This window comes from Gorilla gorilla, chromosome 3 (assembly GCF_029281585.2).
Source record: "Gorilla gorilla gorilla isolate KB3781 chromosome 3, NHGRI_mGorGor1-v2.1_pri, whole genome shotgun sequence".
NCBI classification, from domain to species: Eukaryota; Metazoa; Chordata; class Mammalia; order Primates; family Hominidae; genus Gorilla; species Gorilla gorilla.
In genome coordinates, this window is record NC_073227.2 from 25999533 (window position 1) to 26019608 (window position 20076).

General features: G+C 39.5%; 2 protein-coding genes across 20 annotated transcripts in view; one reads left to right on the forward strand and one right to left on the reverse strand.

Annotated features, from left to right (window-relative positions):
• Nucleotides 1-1520: 1520 nt before the first annotated feature.
• DCAF16 (DDB1 and CUL4 associated factor 16) lies at nt 1521-18781 on the reverse strand. Of its 13 annotated transcripts, none has more exons than XR_010133347.1 (4): nt 18437-18570; nt 13116-13234; nt 12412-12779; nt 1521-3147 (listed from the first exon to the last, which is right to left on the reverse strand). XR_010133347.1 is itself a non-coding variant. In XM_063705218.1 (3 exons), exon 3 carries the CDS (start codon nt 12149-12151, stop codon nt 11501-11503), a length of 651 nt encoding a protein of 216 aa, XP_063561288.1. In that variant the 5' UTR covers nt 12152-12764; nt 13116-13234; nt 18437-18570; the 3' UTR covers nt 8662-11500. The 13 variants fall into 13 exon arrangements, 4 of the variants coding, with proteins under 4 accessions (XP_063561288.1, XP_055241445.1, XP_063561287.1 ...); XR_010133346.1 differs by lacking the exon at nt 18437-18570 and adding an exon at nt 17718-17856; XR_008679291.1 differs by lacking the exon at nt 1521-3147 and adding an exon at nt 17527-17682 and having other exon boundaries at nt 8662-12764; nt 18437-18575.
• The window catches only part of NCAPG (non-SMC condensin I complex subunit G), a 32854-nt gene continuing 31439 nt past the window's right edge, over nt 18662-20076 (forward strand). For 4 of the 7 annotated variants that reach the window (XM_055385465.2, XM_055385466.2, XM_019025392.4 and 1 more), the window contains exon 1: nt 18766-19178. In XM_055385465.2, coding sequence (XP_055241440.1) covers nt 19068-19178 — 111 coding nt within the window. In that variant the 5' untranslated portion in view covers nt 18766-19067. Of the gene's footprint in view, nt 19179-20076 lie in introns of all 7 variants that reach the window. The other 3 variants (XM_004038484.5, XM_055385469.2, XM_055385467.2) reach the window with 3 other exon arrangements.

The following is a 20076-nucleotide window of genomic DNA, read 5'->3' on the forward strand; positions in this document are numbered from 1 at the left end:
GATTTCGAGACAAGCCTGGGCAACAGTGTGAGCCCATTTCTAAAAAATAAAAAAAACACAACTACAAATTAATAAGAACAAGATAATCTATTTTACAAGTGGCCAAAACCTTGGACAAGTACTTGCAAAGAGGTATCTGAATGTCTCATAAGTATATAAAAAGGTGTTTAACAACACTGATCAAAGAAAATTAAATTAAATTAAATCAAAATTAAATTAAATCAAAGTAAATTAAAGTCACACTGGGATACCATTAAACAACCACCAGAATGAGTAAAATTAAAAGGACTGACAATCACAAGTGTTTGTAAAGATATGGAGCAACTGGAACTTCCATACATTGTTGGTGAGAGTGTAAAATGATACAGTCACATTAAAAAGTGTTTGGCATTGACAAATGGGATCTAATTAAACTAAAGAGCTTCTGCACAGCAAAAGAAACTACCATCAGAGTGAACAGGCAACCTACAGAACGGGAGAAAAATTTTGCAATCTACCCATCTGACAAAGGGCTAATATCCAGAATCTACAAAGAATTCAAACAAATTTACAAGAAAAAAATAAACAACCCCATCAACAAGTGGGTGAAGGATATGAACAGACACTTCTCAAAAGAAGACATTTATGCAGCCAACAGACACATGAAAAAAATGCTCATCATCACTGGCCATCAGAGAAATGCAAATCAAAACCACAATGAGATACCATCTCACACAAGTTAGAATGGCGATCATTAAAAAGTCAGGAAACAACAGGTGCTGGAGAGGATGTGGAGAAATAGGAACACTTTTACACTGCTGGTGGGACTGTAAACTAGTTCAACCATTGTGGAAGTCAGTGTGGCGATTCCTCAGGGATCTAGAACTAGAAATACCATTTGACCCAGCAATACTATTACTGGGTATATACCCAAAGGATTATAAATCATGCTGCTATAAAGACACATGCACACGTATGTTTATTGCGGCATTATTCACAATAGCAAAGACTTGGAACCAACCCAAATGTCCAACAATGATAGACTGGATTAAGAAAATGTGGCACATATACACCATGGAATACTACGCAGCCATAAAAAACGATGAGTTCATGTCCTTTGTAGGGACATAGATGAAGCTAGAAACCATCATTCTCAGCAAACTATCGCAAGGACAAAAAACCAAACACTGCATATTCTCACTCATAGGTGGGAATTGAACAATGAGATCACATGGACACAGGAAGGGGAACATCACACACCGGGGCCTGTTGTGGGGTGGGGGGAGGCGGGAGGGACAGCATTAGGAGATATACCTAATGTTAAATGACAAGTTAATAGGTGTAGCACACCAACATGGCACATGTATACATATGTAACAAACGTGCACATTGTGCACATGTACCCTAAAACTTAAATAAAAAAAAAAGTGTTTGGCAGTTTTATTAAAAATAAATACACAACTACTCTGATATAGCAATTTGATGCCTAGGTATATACCCAAAGGAATGAATACACATATCCACAAAAAACCAAACCAAACCAAAACAATACACACAGAATGTTTATTATAGCTTTATTCATAATAACAAAAAATTGGAAATAACTTAAATGTCAACAGGTAAAAGGATAAATGAATTATGATATATTCATATAATCAAATAGTCTATAACAATAAAAAAAGAAGAAGTACACTGCTGAAAGAAGCCAGGCATAAAACAATATATACTGTATGATTCCATTCACATGAAATCTGAGAACAACCAAAACTAATAGATCTTTAGAAAAGAGGAGTTATTTCTGGGAGATGTATAGACTAGGAAAGGGCATAAGAGAATTTGAAATTCTTAATACTTTGATCTGAGTGTATACATTTTTATGTGATCTTGATATGAATGTATACATATGTAAAAAAATCAAGTACACTTATGATTAGTGCACTCTATTTACTGTATATATGTGATTTCTTACTTAGAAAAAAGGAGATGGACAAATTGGCCTGGCATGGTTTACTCAATAGATTTGATGACAGAGAGAAAAACCTATCAGCATACGTGTCACTTGCAAGTAAATAAAAATTCACTCTCAGATTATGTAATATTAACATAAACAAAGCACAGAAAAAAACTCTGAATCATGACTCATAAGGAAACATCTAAAATATTATATAGGAATATATTATGGACCAGCCACTGTATGTAACCATATCTTGATAGCAAAAATAGCATGGAAGATGAAAAACGGTATCGAATTTCAGAATATTATTTTTAAAAAGTAGATACAGGTTGAGTATCCCTTATCTGAAACGTGTGGGAACAGAAGTGCTTCAGATTTAACTTTTTCAGATTTTGGAATATTTACGTATACATAATGAGATATCTTTGGGATGGGAAGTCTAAACATGAAATTCATTGATGTTTCATATATACATAGCTTGAAGGTAATTTTATACAGTAGTTTTAATAAACTGTTGTGTGCCTTTGTTTTGACTGACCTGTCACATGAGGTCAGGTGTGAAATTCTCCATTTGTGCTGTCATGTTGGCACTCAAAAAGTTTTGGATTTTGGAGCATTTCAGATTTCAAATTTTTGGATTAGGAATGCTCAACCTGTAATTCTTTATGCTTTTGATTCTACAGAGGCTAAAATTTAAACAAAAAGCTTGCTGAAATTACTGCTATAGACTATGCATTATTTCTGTAAATAAATACAAAACTGAGATTTCCCTAAGCAAATCAAATACAAAAACAAATTGAAAAACTTTTTATTTCCTAAAAATATCTTCTGTGGCGCACATCTTATTGAAGTCAGCATCTAGTGCAATTGTGGAGTATTATGCCGTAAGGACCAATCTAATTATAGCTGACAAGACTCCAATTTGCCTATACTTTTAATGTCAAATTTTTAAAAAACTGATTACTAAATAACATACTTTCTAAGAAATAAAATTTCAAATTTCCTGCTTATTTATACACTTTCCATTGTACTCAAATACTTTGTTCCCAGTTTTCCTAGACACCTACTTCCTGGAACCTCCGTCCTACTTACTTGACACAGTAGTCATCCTGGGACTTTCCTCGTTTTCCTTTGTGACATCTTTTAGTTTCAGGATCCCATGCCTTCTCAGATTACTCCCTCATTTTGGTAAAGCACATCCTCCAAGTGGCTTCCTAAGAAAAGGTAGATGGTGAGATAAAATTCTGAGACCATGCAAGTCTTAAGGTATCTTTATTTTAGCCCCACTCTTGATTGGATTATTTGAGTACAAAATTCTGCGTTGGAAATCATTTCTTTTTAAATTTAAAGACCTTGCTTTCATAGTCTTTCCGCATCCAGTGTTGCTACCAACAAATCTAAATGCCATTTTGAAAACATATCCTTTTTATGTAACTTTCCCCGCTACCTTTATTGGGAAGCTTTTAGGTCCTTCCATAACTCTAGCATTCTGAAATATCCTAACAATGTGCTTTGGTATTTTTTAATTCATTTCACAGGGCACTTAGTGGACACTTTTAATTTAGAAGACTAAAGTCTTATTATTTTCGGGAAATGTTATTTTAATTTTTTTTTCTCTTCACCTTCTTTCTCTGTTCTTTCATTTTGGAACTCATTTATTAGATGTTGCATCTTATTCAGGTTTAAGTTTCTTTTTTGTTCTTGCCTACTTTTCATCTCTTTGTTCTACTTTTTAAAATTTCTTCAAGTTATTTTCTAATACATCTACTGAATGTTTACTTTTGGTTTCCTGTTTTTCCAATAGCTTTTGTTTTTGGATTGGTCATTTTTTAAAATAGCATCCTGATCCTATTTCATGGAAGCAGTATATTCCTTTCTGAGAATATCACAGCTTCTTTATGTTCATCTTTCATGTTGAAGGTTTCCTCAAATATCTAGTGATCCTTGGCTATCTGTGTATAGTGATTCCAAGTGACTGAAAGCTGTATATGAATGAGCAGGGCTTGTGGACTCTCAGTTTCACTGTAACAAATAATCGAGGGTCAAGCTGTTTTTTTTACTGCTTGTCTTTTTCGGTCAGGTGAGCAGGGCTGGGTATAAGCCCCATTGCCAGATTCTGTAGCCAGATGGAGAAAAGTGGACTGGAGGCTCATAATGTTCAGAATACTCACATTCTGTTAATCATTTTGTCTTCCATATAGCACATCACTACCATTACCATCCTCCCCCTGTCCTCAGTTCTAAGTCTGTTTGGTTTAATTTCTCCAGACAGTAAGGCTTCAGTCACCTGCTAGAGAGATAGCTGCCTGCCTACAAAAGAAGAGCAAAAATAAATGTTCAAATAATCCCCTTGTTTCAACTTTCTTTATTTCTCCCACCTTCCAGGGTACCTTGTGCCTTTAAATCCTCGAGTCTTTTGGGGGTTCTGGAAGGCAAAGATAGGTGTTCCAAATTTGTGAACCTTTTCTGTGATGAAGAATGGGTATCATAACTGTGCTACCTATCAAGTATTTTTTTTTTTTTTTAAAGAGTGATATACTTTCCCTTCATGGTAAAGAAGAGTGAGAAAGTAACTGCTTAAAACACACACAGACGGCCAGGTGCGGTGGCTCACACCTGTAATCCCAGCACTTTGGGAGGCTCAGGTGGGTGGATCATGAGGTCAGGAGATCGAGGCCATCCTGGCCAACGTGGTGAAACCATCTCTACTAAAATACAAAAAATTAGCTGGGCGTGGTGGTGCGCACCTGTAGTCCCAGCTACTCAGGAGGCCAAGGCAGGGAAATTGCTTGAACACAGGAGGTGGAGATTGCAGTGAGCCGAGATCGCACCACTGCGTTCCAGCCTGGCGACGGAGTGAGTCGCCATCTCACAACAACAACAAACCACAAATCCAAACTACCTGCTATTGAGACAGCATTTAAAAAATTTGTGTTTGCAAATATTGTAATGGTTATGTGGTTATTTTAGCTAAATACCACGTGTCTCCTATGAAAAGTCTCATATCTGCAATTGGGCCTCCTCTTCTGACACTCAACAACAGTTCTAAGAAATAAATAAATAAATATATAAGAAATACAACTTGGGTCAACTATGTGTAAGCCTTCCTCACCCCCAGTCTCTTATTATTAAATATTATTATTTTAGAGATGGGCGCTTGCTCTGGTGCCCATGTTGGTGTGCAGTGGCATGACCATAACCCACTGCAACCTCAAACTCCTCAGCTCAAGCAATCCTCCCAATTTAGCCTCCTGAATAGCTAGGACTACGGGTATGCACCAGCACTGCTCCTGGCTACTAGTCAATTACTTAGACATAAGAAAACAACACATACTGGAAAGAGTCAAGACAGTTCCTGGGAACAACTACATAGACTAAAACCCAAGCTTAATCCATGCCACTAACATATTTATAGGGTTGCAGATAAAATGCAGGAAACTAAATTTGAATTTCAGATAAATAACATAACTTTTTTTCTGGTATATGTGCCATATTTCATTATTTTTCTGAAATTCAAATGTATTTGGGTGTCCTGTATTTCTTTTTGCTACATCAGGCAACCCAACCCATTTAAAGAAACGTGTCCCAAGTAGGATGTGACAACACAGAAAAACTGCATTCAAAGAAGGAAACTGGGGTCTAGTCCAAAGCTTTCAAGCCATGGGAGTCTACTTAAGTACCAAGTAGGTAGACAGGGACCAATATCATATAACACACTTTGCAGTAAGTCTACATGGAATGCATTGTCTGTGGCCAACATTAATGCCAGCTTTCAATTGATTCAGAAATTAGAATTCTTCAGGTAGTGGCTGCACCCTTCCTTCCCCAGAGCTCTGCCAGTCTATCAGGCCATTCTGGTTACTCAGGGTGCAACCAGAAAGCCCACCTAGGGTCTTTTTTGATGGAAGATGGCCATGCCCTTGGGCTGTTCCACTTGTTTGGGTACCTCTCAAAGAAGTTGCCCCTACTGGTCCATTGCTTAATTAATTGTAAACCAAAACCATCAGCTGATACATTGGAGTGTCAGGTGCCACAGCTGATACCATAGATGGAAGGGTAGTATCAGGCATAGGCTGAGCAGTTAACCCAAACTTAACAATTTCTCCCCAAATAAAACTATAGTACCAGCTCCTTATTTTGCAACACTCATTTGAGGAGTTTCATCTGGTTTCTGTTGCTAATTTGAGAAACTAGCTTGATTTATGTGTATACTAGGAAGTCAGTTTTAATCTTGTTAAGCTAACCAGTATCCTGAGTCCCTCCTGAATGATTGTTGTTATATAGAGCCTAACTCCCCTAATGATCCCAGGAATTTTCATATCACGTGTCAGATTCTTCCTAAATAAACTGCCCAAATTCCAGTCAACTTCCTGTTTTACGATTCAACTTGAAACTGTTGCTAACATTTTTAACTGACTCCACGGTTTAGAAGAAATAACCCTATCGCTGTCTTCCTGTTACACTGTTATTTTCCTTTTTTTTTTTTTACACCAGGTACCAGTGTAACACCAGCACTTTGGGAGGCTGACGTGGGAGGATCACTTGAGCTCAGGAGTTCCTGACCAGCCTGAGTGAAACTGCCTCTACAAAGAAATACAAAAATTGGCCTGTGTGGTGGTGTGCACCCGTAGTCCACAGCTACTGATGAGGCTGAGGTGGGAGGATGGCTTGAGCCCGGGAGGTCGAGGCTGCAGTGAGCCAAGATCATGCCCCCGCACTCCAGCCTAGGCAAGAGCGAAACCCTGTGTCAAAAAAATAAAGAAATAATAATAATAAAAAAAGAAAACCAGGCATTCATTTTCCAGAGCTCATTGAGAATAGCTGGTCATAGCTCTCACAGAAGATGGGAAGCCAGCAAGTGTCAGGTCACTGTGGTATATCCTCATCCTTTCCATTTCTTGGTCTCAGTTGCAAACTTAAGTCTCACTGCTGCTGCTAATTGAAAGGAAGACCTTGGCAAACTGCATGGAATTAGCAGACTCAAATATGTAGTCATTAACTCAACTTTATTTAAAATTATTTGAGACACATCATAGAGATTTTTCTTTTAGCAACAGCAAGTTGACATAGAAGTACTGGTGGTTGGTCCAGCTAATGTAACTCCCTCAGTCCAATGGGTATCACTGGCGGACAGATATGTTACCAGCTTGCACAGTTATCTCATGAAGCCTGAGAAGTTACCCATACTTCTCATTTAAATCTGGATACAAAATATCTATATATTTTCCCCATTTCCTTGGCTGAGTATCCATTGTGGGGGTTTAATTGAAGTCTGCCCTCCAGATGAATTTTCATTATACTTGGATGGCTGCTCCATTCAATTCTTTTATATGATTCTCCACTATAAGCTATTTTCAATATGTGAAGGGCCAACATATCGATTAGGGTTTAGGTTTATTTAATATGACCCTAGACAGCAGAAATGGCTTGGGGTAATATATTGGTTCATATATTTTAAAACTAATTTCCTATGTGTAGTAATCTTATTTAGTTTTGCATTCCCAGTGTCTGCACTAGAGTAGGCACTTCTCCATAGCAATATTGGATGAATGGCTAAATTTCTAACAAGAGATATTTAAAACTAACAGGCTGCTCCAAAAGACATGTTCTCTAACACTGGAGCCAAAAGTAGAAAGCCAGATGCAAGCCAACCTACGCATCAGAAAATAACCCAAGTGACTTCTAAAGTCTTTAAATGCTTTAGCTATTTACACTATCAAAACATTTTCATCAGAGACTTTTTTTTTAAAATATGGACAGGTGTGATAGAAGGCCCAGCAGGAAGGGCTTCTATCCCCTAGAGGGGACCTATTATATGCCCTCCTGCCATGCATGTATGGATTTTTTTCTTTTCTTAGGAAGCAGATGGGATTAAAAGACATGATTATGGTCTTTGAGGCTCAAGGTATCTGGACTGTTTTAATAAAAATGTTGCCTATGGCTGGGCACGGTGGCTCATGCCTGTAATCCCAGCACTTTGGGAGGCTGAGGTGGGTGGATCACCTGAAGTCAGGAGTTAGAGACCAGCCTGACCAACTGAGAAACCCCACCTCTACTAAAAATACAAAATTAGCTGGGCGTGGTGGCACATGCCAGTAATTCCAGCTACTCGGGAGGCTGAGGCAGAATTGCTTGAACCCGGGAGGTGGAGGTTGTAGTGAGCCGAGATTGCACCATTGCACTCCAGCCTGGGCAACAAGAGCGAAATTCCATCTCAAAAAAAAAAAAAAAAAAAAAAAGTTGCCTATCTGCACTGAGAAAGTAAAAGACAGTTAATGTCCACTGGTTTAGAAATAGTTTCCTTACTCCTTTGATAAATATTTCTATAAATAGAGGATAAAATCATCTTTTTATCCTAATTATGGTGACTGCATTTAACAGAAGCCAACATAGGGAGTGCAAAGGTAGTAAATTCATTCCCAAACCCAGTGTTTATGCCACACAAAAAGTTAACTTAAGGCTTATTTAGGTACCTGTTATTTTGTGCAACCTGGAATTACTTAAAATACATAAACAAATAAGCTCACTTTGAATCTTGACTGAATACCAGACATTTTCTTCTTCAAGTGTGTTTCTTCTCTAAAGACGCCAAGTCATCTCCTGTCAGACATACTATATAGATTCAGGTACTGTATCTGTTAACTCTATTCAGTACTTAGTGAATGTAGAATATGCCTTAAGCAAAGTAGGATCTATTTCATTTGTTGAGGACAAATGACCATACTCTGTTCAGCATGTACAAAGCTATTGGTTTATTCAGCTGCCAAGCTGGGGAAAGGCTTCCTTTCGAAGTGAATAGCAAAAATGCATTCATGAGCAAGGCACTTTTATACACACATAAGAGAGAAAAAGGAACGTATTATGAACACATAAACATCAACATATTTTAATATTCAGACCTCTTCCCTACCTCCTCCCACCTCCACTTAAACAAACAAACAAACAAAAAAGGAAACAGTTTCCTGTAACATTTTAGAAACCAGTTTCACAGAATACCTACATAGGAACAATTTCTGATACATTCAGTTACACTAACAATATGATATGGTTTCAGGTCAATAATTTCCACTAATACTTTTATTCTACAATTCCCTCTTTTTTCCTTTAGACAAGACAACTAAGGCTCAGCAGAAATATTCACTAGGTTATAAGCATTCTTCTCTCTTCTTAAAGTTGCTATATATTTACACAATTTATGATTCCTAACTGCCTTTTTTTTTTTGAGACGGTGTCTCACTGTTGCCCAGGCTGGAGTGCAGTGGCGCGATCTTGGCTTATTGCAACCTCCACCTCCCAGGTTCAAGCAATTCTCCTGTCTCAGCCTCCCAAGTAGCTGCGATTACAGGCACACGCCACCATGCCCGGCTAATTTTTATATTTTTAGTAGAGATGGGCTTTCACCATGTTGGCCAGGCAGGTCACGAACTCCTGATCTCAAGTGATCCACCTGCCTCAGCCTCCCAAACTGTTGGGATTACAGGCATGAGCCACCATGCCTGGCCTGCTTCAATTTTTTGATGCCACTTTGTAAACGGCACTTAATTATGGAAAATAGGAAAAAGCAAAACTAAAATAAGGAAGAGGATATATATATATATATATACTTTTCATAATCTCTTTTCTAATTCCCTTTAGATGCCCAGTCAACCAGGACCACACACAGATTTCATTTTATTTGTAGAGTATATGAAAAGATTTAATAGTCTCATGCATTTTATTTTACGTATACTGATTTCTATGTTTTGACTGATTATTTAAATAAACAAAACAAGACTCATTTACAAGGGCATATACTCTTCCTTGTTTGGCCAGAAGAAAATCTATAGCTAAATCTACTTAGAAAAACAATGCTGCTAAAACTCTTAACTTCAGATTGTATTAGGCTGAGATTTTCTAATAAGAAGGTTCTTTAAAATTAGAAGGGTTCAATCCCAGCACTTTGGGAGGCCGAGGCAGGTGGATCACGAGGTCAGCAGATCAAGACCATCCTGGCTAACACGGTGAAACCCCGTCTCTACTAAAAATACAAAAAATTAGCCGGGCGTGGTGGTGGACACCTGTAGTCCCAGCTATTCGGGAGGCAGAGGCAGGAGAATGGCACGAACCCGGGAGGCAGAGCTTGCAGTGAGCTGAGATCGTGCCACTGCACTCCAGCCTGGGCGACAGAGCAAGACTCCGTCTCAAAAAAAAAAAAAAAAAAAATTAGAAGGGTTCCTGAAAAGTTTGCAATGGATGTGGAAAGTACTTGAACTTTTACTCCAGGAAATGCTATACAGATTAAAATTTTAATCCATTAGCAGTTAATACTGAAAGCAGAAATGCTCTCTTAATCATTTTTCCATTCATCTTTTGAAATTTTATTTACTCTTGACAAAAGTCTGAGTACCAAGATTCAGGAAACACATTCCCTACAGAACAGGTGTTTGTTTAATCCCAAGGGATGATCTTATAGGCTGATTTAGCCAGAGACAGCCTGGTGGGAGACTCTGATATAGAACGTTCATGCTGTAATTTTAAGTACCATAATAAGTTTGTAGAAGTATAGGCTAGGCTTAAAACTGCACTCCTCCTGCCTCCCTGCCCCCTTCCAAAAAAAAGAAAAAATGAAAGGAACTCTAAAGAGTGTCATATGCAGGCACATCTATATAAAAGCTGGGAAAGAAATTCATATCCCTGCCATTTTCCTTTGTGTAGTTACCCAGTTTAATTCAACTACCTCAAAAAAAAAAAATAAATAAAATAAAAGGAACCCTAAAGAGTGTCATATGTAGGCACATCTATATAAAAGCTGGGAAAGAAATTCATAGCCCTGCCATTTTCCTTTGTGTAGTTACTCAATTTAATTCAACTACTTCCATAGAAATGCATGTTAGAGAAGAGTATGCTCAGAAAGGTATTATTGTGGGTAGCTAACTTCTTGCTTTCAACAATGGCTGTTCTGAAGTCTGGATAACAAAAGGGGTGGTGGTCTACTTTTCTTCATTAATAATCAGATATCTCATTAAAGCCATTCAGAAAGGCAGAGTAAATTGGGGTGGGGAGGGTGAGAAGTGAGTGTGAAGAATATTCAACTATCTTTTGTAATATGGTCCCCTTAACTAATTCTTTTTTTTTTTTTTTGAGACTGAGTCTCGCTCTGTCACCCAGGCTGGAGTACAGTGGCACAATCTCGACTCACCGCAACCTCCGTCTCCTGGGTTCAAGTGATTCTCCTGTTTCAGCCTCCCGAGTAGCTGGGATTACAAGCGTGCACTGCTGCGCCCGGCTAATTTTTTTATTTTTAGTAGAGACGGGGTTTCACTGTGTTGGCAAGGCTGGTCTCAAATTTCTGACTTCAGCAGATCCACCCACCTCAGCCTCCCAAAGTGCTGGGATTACAGGTGTGAGCCACCATGCCTGACCTTGATATTATCATTTTATCCACAGGGTTTGTCAAAGGGTATCCTCATTGGCTTGCCAGGGCATAAGAGAGTTTGACTGAGAAGGCATTAGTGGGCTGTATAATGACTAACTTTGTCCACTTTCTCAATTAGCAACATCAGAGATATCAGAGCAAATGGTAGATCTTTACAGTGATGCAGTTAGGAGTTTGTTAACTGCCTTTTGGAAGTCAGTGTAAGAATAAGTAGTGTTGATGGGTTCAGTACGAGTTGTTTCCTTAACTGTTTTAGTCAGCCAGCCACAGCAACACCCAGAAACACATGAATTAGGGATCTGTTTTAGGTATTCAGGTATGGGAGTGGCTCTACTCAATGTTCGGCTTAGCTGTTTGGTGGCAAATTGCAGTGCTCCATTTAGAGTGGCATGATCTCTAGAGAGCCGGCTGGGACTTGTAAGAGGCTTTTGAAAAGGTGGGACTCCACAAGAGGCCAGAGGCGGCCATTCAGGAATTGGTTCCAGTTTGGGGACACAATGGGAACAATGGGAGAGTCTTAGACCTATCTCTCGAAGTATATGGACTGGTGTGCTTGGATCCAAGAGTTTAGCATGATACAACCAGGAATTAGGATTTAAAGGTTTCCAAGTTGTGGAATATTTTAAAAGGCACTTAACCTGCCAGGCAAGACTCTCAAGAGGCGATAAGTTGGGCACCATAGAGTCCTCTTCTTCAGAGGAATCCCACTCTTCCCCAGAACTCTCATTTAGGTAGCTAATATTTTCTTCTTCCTCACTTTCTGATTCTGACAAGTGGTCAGGAGAGGGATTTCTAGGACCCATCAGAATAAAACAGAGTAAGGAACCAGAAAAAGGTAATAATCTAAGCCAGCAGAACACTGACTAACACTGGCAAATAGAAATAAGAGATGAAAAATCCTTTCGCCAAGATTAATTTGTCTTTCAGTCCGTTAAACACATAAAGTATGCTTGTGGCCCACACCACTGTGCCGTTCTTCAAGATTATGTTGTATATTCTTCACTTACAAAGAAGACATCTGTTTCCAGGACCAGTTCAGTGTGTAAAAGTATTAGTCACTTACCAGTGGCACAGGTCAGAGTATCTCCTTCAAATCCTGGCTACCCAAGAAGAGAAGGGGTCCTCATCTAGGCAAGCTGATTTACTTAGCATAGTCCCAACTGGTAGTGATACTGTGAAGAGACACTTTTTGTGCTGTTTTGCTGGCAGTGATATTATATCTACTTGACAATCAAAAGAAGCTCAGTAGTTGTCTTGCTTGTCCGCTGGTATAGCAACTTTTGTGCAGGGGGGAATGACGGGATGAGCTGTCAAGAACATCTGGTGTATAAGGATCCGATGCTTTCCATAGGTGATGCAAATGCCCTTGGAAACTGGTGATTTAGCTGTTGGACTATCTGGAAAGGTAGCCTTAACCTGTAAATGAGAAGACTAGAGACATGATATTAAAGCCTGAAAGCACTGGATAACATTATTGCCTACCTAACTTCAAGATATCTAAAATCAGAACAAATGCTGAGCAAGAAGTCCTACAGACTCTTCCCTCTCTATCTCACAGGCTTAGGCCAATTTACCTGTTGGTAATAGCTCTTACAATCACAATATTGGGGAGCAAAGTCTGGGGCCATTTTAATTCTTTGTTGGTACATAACTGGGCCAGTTTGTATGCAGTTTTAGCCTAGAAAATTACTTTTGCAAAAGCTGATCCCTTATGCCCCAAACTCCAAATAGAGAGCTATAAAAGTTTTTTTTTTTTTTTTTTTTTACCTTCAGAGGTGCTTGTTGGACTTAGTTTTAGGGGGCCTGTCCTGGTGGTAGAGCTGCTAGATGTTAGGACTCTTGCTGGGACCTCAGAAGTTGTGATCCTATCACCAATTCTATATAAGCTGTTCCACAAAAAAGAAAAAAGCATGAAAACTGACCAGCTACTTTTATAAAGATAATAAAAATAAATCCTAAACTTAGAGATGAACCAAACAAGAAAAGTATAGGCTCACTTCACTTGCAAAATCCTAAATATCACTTAACAGAATCCAACAGTACATTAAAAAGAATGCTATTATCAAATATGGCCTATCCCAGGAAAGTAAGAATAGCTCAAATTAAAAAAAAGTATAAATTACCAGAACTAAAGGAAAAAAAGAGAGAATTTTATTGAATGTGGATAACTTTTGTTAGTTCCTGACCACCATGTATTTATTATTTAAAAGACAAAACATTTTTACCAAACTAGAAAGAGAATGTAACTTTCTCAACTTGGTAAAGGTTATCTACCAAAATCTTTAAGCAAACATTATCCTGAATAAGATGAGATACATTTCCTTTAAAAGTGAAGTCAGGGGCAGGACACAGTGGCTCATGCTTGTAATCCTAGCATTTTGGGAGGCCAAGGGTGGAGGATCACTTGAGGTCAGGAGTTCAAGACCAGCCTGGGCAATATGGCAAGACCCTGTCTCTACAAAAAAATTTTAAAAATTTAGCCAGGCGTGGTGGTGTGTGCCTTTAGTTCTAGCTACTTGGGAGGCTGAGGCAGGAGGATTGCTTGAGCCCAGGAGTTGGAGGCTGTGTGGTGAGGTATGATCACACCACTGTACTCCAGTCTGGGTGACAGAATGAGACTCTTCTCTACAACAACAACAACAGCAAAAAGTGAAATTAGCTAAAGATAACCATGTTGACTGAGACTGATACTGTCTGACACAGTACTGAAAGTTCTAATCAACATTTTTCTCTTTTTGGAAAAAGATATGTTAAGAATTGGAAGAGATAAAACTATTAGCTTACAGATGATATCATCCAATTTAAAAAAACCATACAAACTATTAGAGTTCAACAATGGTCCTGATTTGAAATTAACCTATGAATATTCATTAATTTAATTACTTATATAACACTATTTGCCATGTACTACTCTAGTAACTGCACAAATGTTAACTATTTTAAAATTCTTCTAACAACCCTAAAAGTTGGTACTTTTATTGTCCCCATCTTACCTGTGGATTAAGTTACGTGATCAAAGCCATTCATCTAGTAAGTCACAGGGCCAGTGTTTCAACTCAGGCACTGTTAACTTTTATACCAGCAATACTAACTAGACCATATATAAAGACATTTCACAGAAGGAAAAACAAACAACAAAAACCTAATCCTATAAAGAACCTAGGAACTAATCATTAATATGTAAGACCTAATAAACAATATAAGATGATAATTTAAAATACAGACATTCCATGCTCTTGGATGGAACAAATATCATAAAGATATCAACTTTCTCCCTATTAATTTATACAATTCCAATCAAATTTTTAAGGAACTCTATAAACAAATCTTAAAGTTTATATAGAAAGAATAAAATTCCACATATAGCCAAATGAACTGTTTAAACAGTAAGGGAGTTCCTATTCTTCAAGGTATGTCCTATAACTAAAGTCACAGAAATTAAGATAAGGTAGGATTAGCATAAGAACAGACAATAGTCCAATAGAGCAGAACAGAGCTTAGAAACAGAGCTATATATAATTTGGGAATGTAATATAAAATAAGGTTGGCACATAAACTAATAAGGGTGAATGGATATGTTTAGTACATATTATTGGTACAACTGGCTCATTATATGAAAAAAAGTAAAACTGTATTGGAATAAGAATTAAGAAAAAATTAAGAACAAGGTTAAGAAAAAAATGAAAAGTAAAACCATTTAATACATATACATATAATGACATGTATAAGGGAGGATTCATGATGGATTAAAGATCTAAATGGGGATGGTAAAACTATATAGTTAGTTAAATATAATACAGAATATCTTTGTGAAATGAGGCCAGGGAAAGACTTCTTAAACAAAAAAGCATAAAGCACCAGACCAAAAAATGAATTTAATCACATCACAATTAATCATTTCTGGACTGAACTAAAGATACCAAGGACAAAGTTAAATCAATTTTTAAGAAAGCAACTTCAATAAAGAAATGAGCAACGGACAAAGATATCCAAATTATAGAAGAGAAAATCCCAAGGCATGAACAATATGATCACATTATGCTATCAGTTTGGTAGAATAAGAAAGCTGGATAACGCCAAGTGTCAGTGAGTTCTTTTTTGGAACTGGCACTGCTGGTGGGATTGTAGAGTGGAGTAACTGTTCCGAAGAACAGTCCGGCAGCACTACTTAGGCAAACTATTTGCACATCTCATGATCTAGCAATCCTACTTTTGGGCATAGATAGCAAAGAAATTCCCTTAAGAACAACATGTATGAAGATATACCCTGAAGCTACATCTGTGATGACAGGAATTAGAAGCATTCTAGGTTCCTATCGCTGGAGAAGCGGACTGGTAAAATGTGGAAACACATTCCAAGTATATACAGCAACATGGGTGGCCTTTAAAGGCATAACTTTAAATGAGAAAAGAAACAATATCAATGTCTCGTTTATGCTACTCTGTAGGGGGATTTCCAGAATCAAAGTCAGTGAACATTTTCATTATCGAATACACTGAGTTGTGCTAATAAGGTCATATGGTATGGCTTCAGGTCAGCAATTTTCCTCTAATGAGTATTTCTCTGGCTTTCACACACTCCTAGCACAGTGTCTGGCATATATGAGTGGCTCAGTAAATGAAAGAATCAGAGAATGGCAAAGGCCTGCAGTAAGTAACTACCACAAGCATGTTCTATTTTACTCCAGGGAGAGAACAGTTCCAAGTTATATCTTGGTAATTTGGTAATGTTAGACAAAGACAAATGAGATAATTTTTTTAAGGCAGGATCAACATATATGATGCTACTACAGCAATATAAAGGAAACTACTTATAACTTTAAGAAGAAACAATGTAATACTTCTAAGTTTAGATTATAGTACTATTACCTTGTTCAATCTGAAAAAGAGTATTCATTCTTTGTCGTGGACCATAAGTCTTTATTAACTGAGACAGGAGAAGCTGTTGGCTTTTAATTGTGCTGTCCTCTAATATTTTTACTATTTTCACTTCAACCAGATTGCACCTGTGAGATTGGCTATACTTCAGTTATTATGTTACTCAGAAAATTTTAAAAAAGGCTCTTACTTTCCCATAATTGTTTTTGTTCTGTTTCACAGTACAGAAGTCAGGAAAAATGTAAGCTTTAAGGCAGTATACTATGTTGTTTAAATTTAATCTAGCACCTTTTAAAAAATATTTTCAGATTATAATATCAAAAAATACTGAACCAATACCCCCATGGCTTTAACCATTAAAAAAAAAAAAAAAAGACAAAAAAAAAAACTAACCAAAATATAGTTAGGCTGACCTCTGGCGGCCAGATGTCTCATTCTTCTGTAACTGACAAAATGGTGTGATGTCTCTGTTGGTGAGACAGCCAAATAGAATACAGTAAAGAAATACTAGCCGGGCGCGGTGGCTCACGCCTGTAATCCCAACATTTTCGGAGGTAAAGGCGGGTGGATCACCTGAAGTCAGGAGTTCGAGACCAGCCTGGCCAACATGGCGAAACGCCGTCTCTATTAAAAATACAAAAGATTAGCCAGGTGTGGTGGTGCATGCCTGTAACCCAGCTACTTGGGAGACTGAGGCGGGAGAATCGCTTGAACCCGGGAGGCAGAGGTTGCAGTGAGCCGAGATCGCGCCACTGCACTGCAGCCTGGGCGACAGAGCAAGACTCTGTCTCAAAATAAAAATAAAAAAAAAATATATTAGAAATGTCACAATGCAAAATTATGGGCAACACAAATGTTACCACATTCTTAACTAGCAGCTGAATATCTACAAAGTTTGAGGAATTAAGCAGGAGAATGGATAAGGTATGGCATATTAATACAATGGAGTACTAGAGCAACCTGTCTGTGCCGTAGTTTCCTCATCTTAAAAGAAGATCAAAGTTATCCTACAGGGTTTGTAAGCAGTAAACGAAGTAAAGTGCTTAGAATGGTGTCTGGCACATAATAAAGGTTAATTAAGTGCAAGTTACTATTATTAACATATCAATATGAACCACAGCAATATTGATTGAAAAAAGCCAGATGCACATATAATTATTCATTTAACGGTTAAAACATGCAAAATAGTACAATATCCTCATTCAGGGATTTATTCGTGTCATTAATATATTAAAATATGTCATTAATATATAAAAATCTGCATGGTAAAAGTTAACAGTAAATTCAGAAAATCCATTACTTCTTCGGAGGGCAGGTAATTCAAAAGGAGAAAGATGTACAGGTGGCTTTAGTAACGTTCTATTTCTTCAGCTGGCAGTAGGTTACTGAGGTGTAGGAGAGGGAAAAACGGCTTCCCTCCATCCTCCTAGGTTCTTTGGCTGGGTTACAAATTAACCTGACATAGACATTAACAAGAAAAAAAACCCGTACTTAATTACATACGCAGAGGAGTCCCACCATGGTCAGATGATTGAAGATTATACAGCATCCTACGCTACTCAAGAAATGGGTGCTTGCGGCTTTCTGGGGGATGGTGGCCACAAAGTTGTGGAAAGGTGAGGGGAGGAAATATACGGTGAATAAAAGTTGTCTTGGTATGCAGATAAGATCTCCCAGGTAACAAAAATTATCGCAGAGCTGCCCTCTTTCTGATACAGATCCTTTACTGATGTATATTTCCTCTGTAGATGTCAATTTCTTTTACAACAGGACAGATTTTCAGAGCGACTCCTGTGTCTGCATTTTATCAGAATACCAGCTCAAAATATACCCTAGAAGTATATTGTAGGGTGGCATATTTTGGTTTCCTACAGTCCTATTTTTGGATGGTGCATCCTGAGATCCAACAGAAGTTCTGTCTGATACAATTTCATTTAAAATTTAAAAACCTAGTTCCTACTCTTCTCTATTTTAACCACTACCCGAAAGACCTTTCCATTCTCTTGAGTTCTCCCTTAATACACTGTCCTTATGCACACTTGTAAACAGGGCCTCCACAGCTGCACATCTAGAAACGGCAGCAGCTAAGTTAGCCCGCACCCCCCTTCGCAGCGATCCCCGGGCTGCCTGCACGCCCTGCGGAACCTCGCAGTCGGCTTCACCAGGGCAGGGACTAAGGCCTTCAAAAGACAGCATCCGTCTTCACTAACCTCGGGTCGCCCCGCTCAGCGGACCCAGCAGCGTCGTCTCCCTTCTCAGAGGTGGCCGGGCCTCCGGAACGCGCTACGAACTTTCCTTTGTCGCCGTCTCTCGAAGCGGAGCCCTCGTGTGGGGATCCCCCGCCCTTCGGCCACAAGGGAGGTTGTTATCCTCGGCAGATCTCCCGTTCTCACTCTTGGAGGATCGCTTTTTCTTTCTAGCCTCACGCTCAGCCGCACGACCCAGCTAGGCCTAACGCCAGCAGCCCTTCCCCTCCGGTGGCAACGCCACTCCGCTCAGCTCCCGCGCCAACGCTACTTCCGGCCGAGTCAAGGCCCCTCCCCCTTAGAAACGCCACTTCCCTCCGTGAAAACGGCTGGACAAGGTTGAACCTAGACGCATGCGCCCAAAGCGCGGGGTGCGAGGTGGGTGGACCCATCGCTTCCCGCTCTCTCCTCCCAAAGCGCTTACGGCAGTCTCGCGGGATTTCCCCCTCTCGCGGGAATTATTTGAACGTTCGAGCGGTAAATACTCCCTGGGGCTGTCATAGAAGACTCCGCGGAGGGCGCTGCCTCTGGGTTGGCGGGCTGGCGGGCTGTAGCCGATCGCGGGCAGGACTCGTCCCGGCAGGATTCCAGAGCCATGGGAGCGGAAAGGAGGCTGCTGTCGATTAAGGAGGCCTTTCGGCTGGCGCAGCAGCCGCACCAGAACCAGGCGAAGCTGGTGGTGGCGCTGAGCCGCACCTACCGCACGGTAAGCGCGCCCGGCCCCGGCCGCCGCCTCTCGCCCGCCCCGGCCCACCCTCCCTCAGGGGCCCTCCGTGGCCCTCGGGCTCGGCTCACCGTGACTCCAGCCTTGTTCACCTTCGCGACTCACTTCATAGGGATCTGAGGTTCGGAGAAGTCAGGGACTTACCGAGGTCGCCTGGGCCCAGGCCAGAAAGCCTCCGAAGCCTGGGCGTCGTTCACACGGGCCCCGCCTTGGCTTTTCTGAGCCGACAGCCCCAGCTTCTGGGCGGCATGGACCGTTATTCCTTAGTCCGATCGTGAACGTGGAGAGAAACATTTACGACCACCGAGGCGATCAGACATCAAATATTGAACCGCAGAGTGGATCCTGAATGCGGGGGTTCAGTGGTCGTTGCCCCTGGGGTCATCGCTCCCCGCCGAACATCAAATGATTCTACCCTTGTCCCACGGTTACATTGAATCCAATCACCAAATACCAAATTATTCTTTAGGGCCTGGCCATTCTTATTTATGTACATACTATTTGTTTGTTTTGAGTGGAACCTTGAGAAGAATAGAACAATTAATTTGGGGAACATGAATTATCTTGAGGTCCAAGAAAAATTGTGAGTAAACATCACAGGGCGTTGAGGATATGAGATAGGATGTGCAAGTTATCTCATAAAGAAACTGCTGGTGATAGGAAGGCCTGAATATAAGAAATATAAAAGCCAGTATTGATTTTGGGTTGTTGAAGAAGCGTATTTGTAACGTACTGGTACTAAAGGCTTATTGAGAATCAAAGATATTGAAAAAAATATCAAAGGAATCTTTTCACTGTCAAAAGTCAAGCTTGTGTACTCCCATTATAGCCTGGAGAGAAATTCATGCAAATTGATTGCCCTTTTGCTGGTTTGGATAAT

Coding starts and splice junctions, on each gene's coding strand:
- DCAF16 (XM_019025398.4), bottom strand. CDS start 12,151: ATGGGTCCTAGAAATCCCTCTCCTGACCACTTGTCAGAATCAGAAAGT.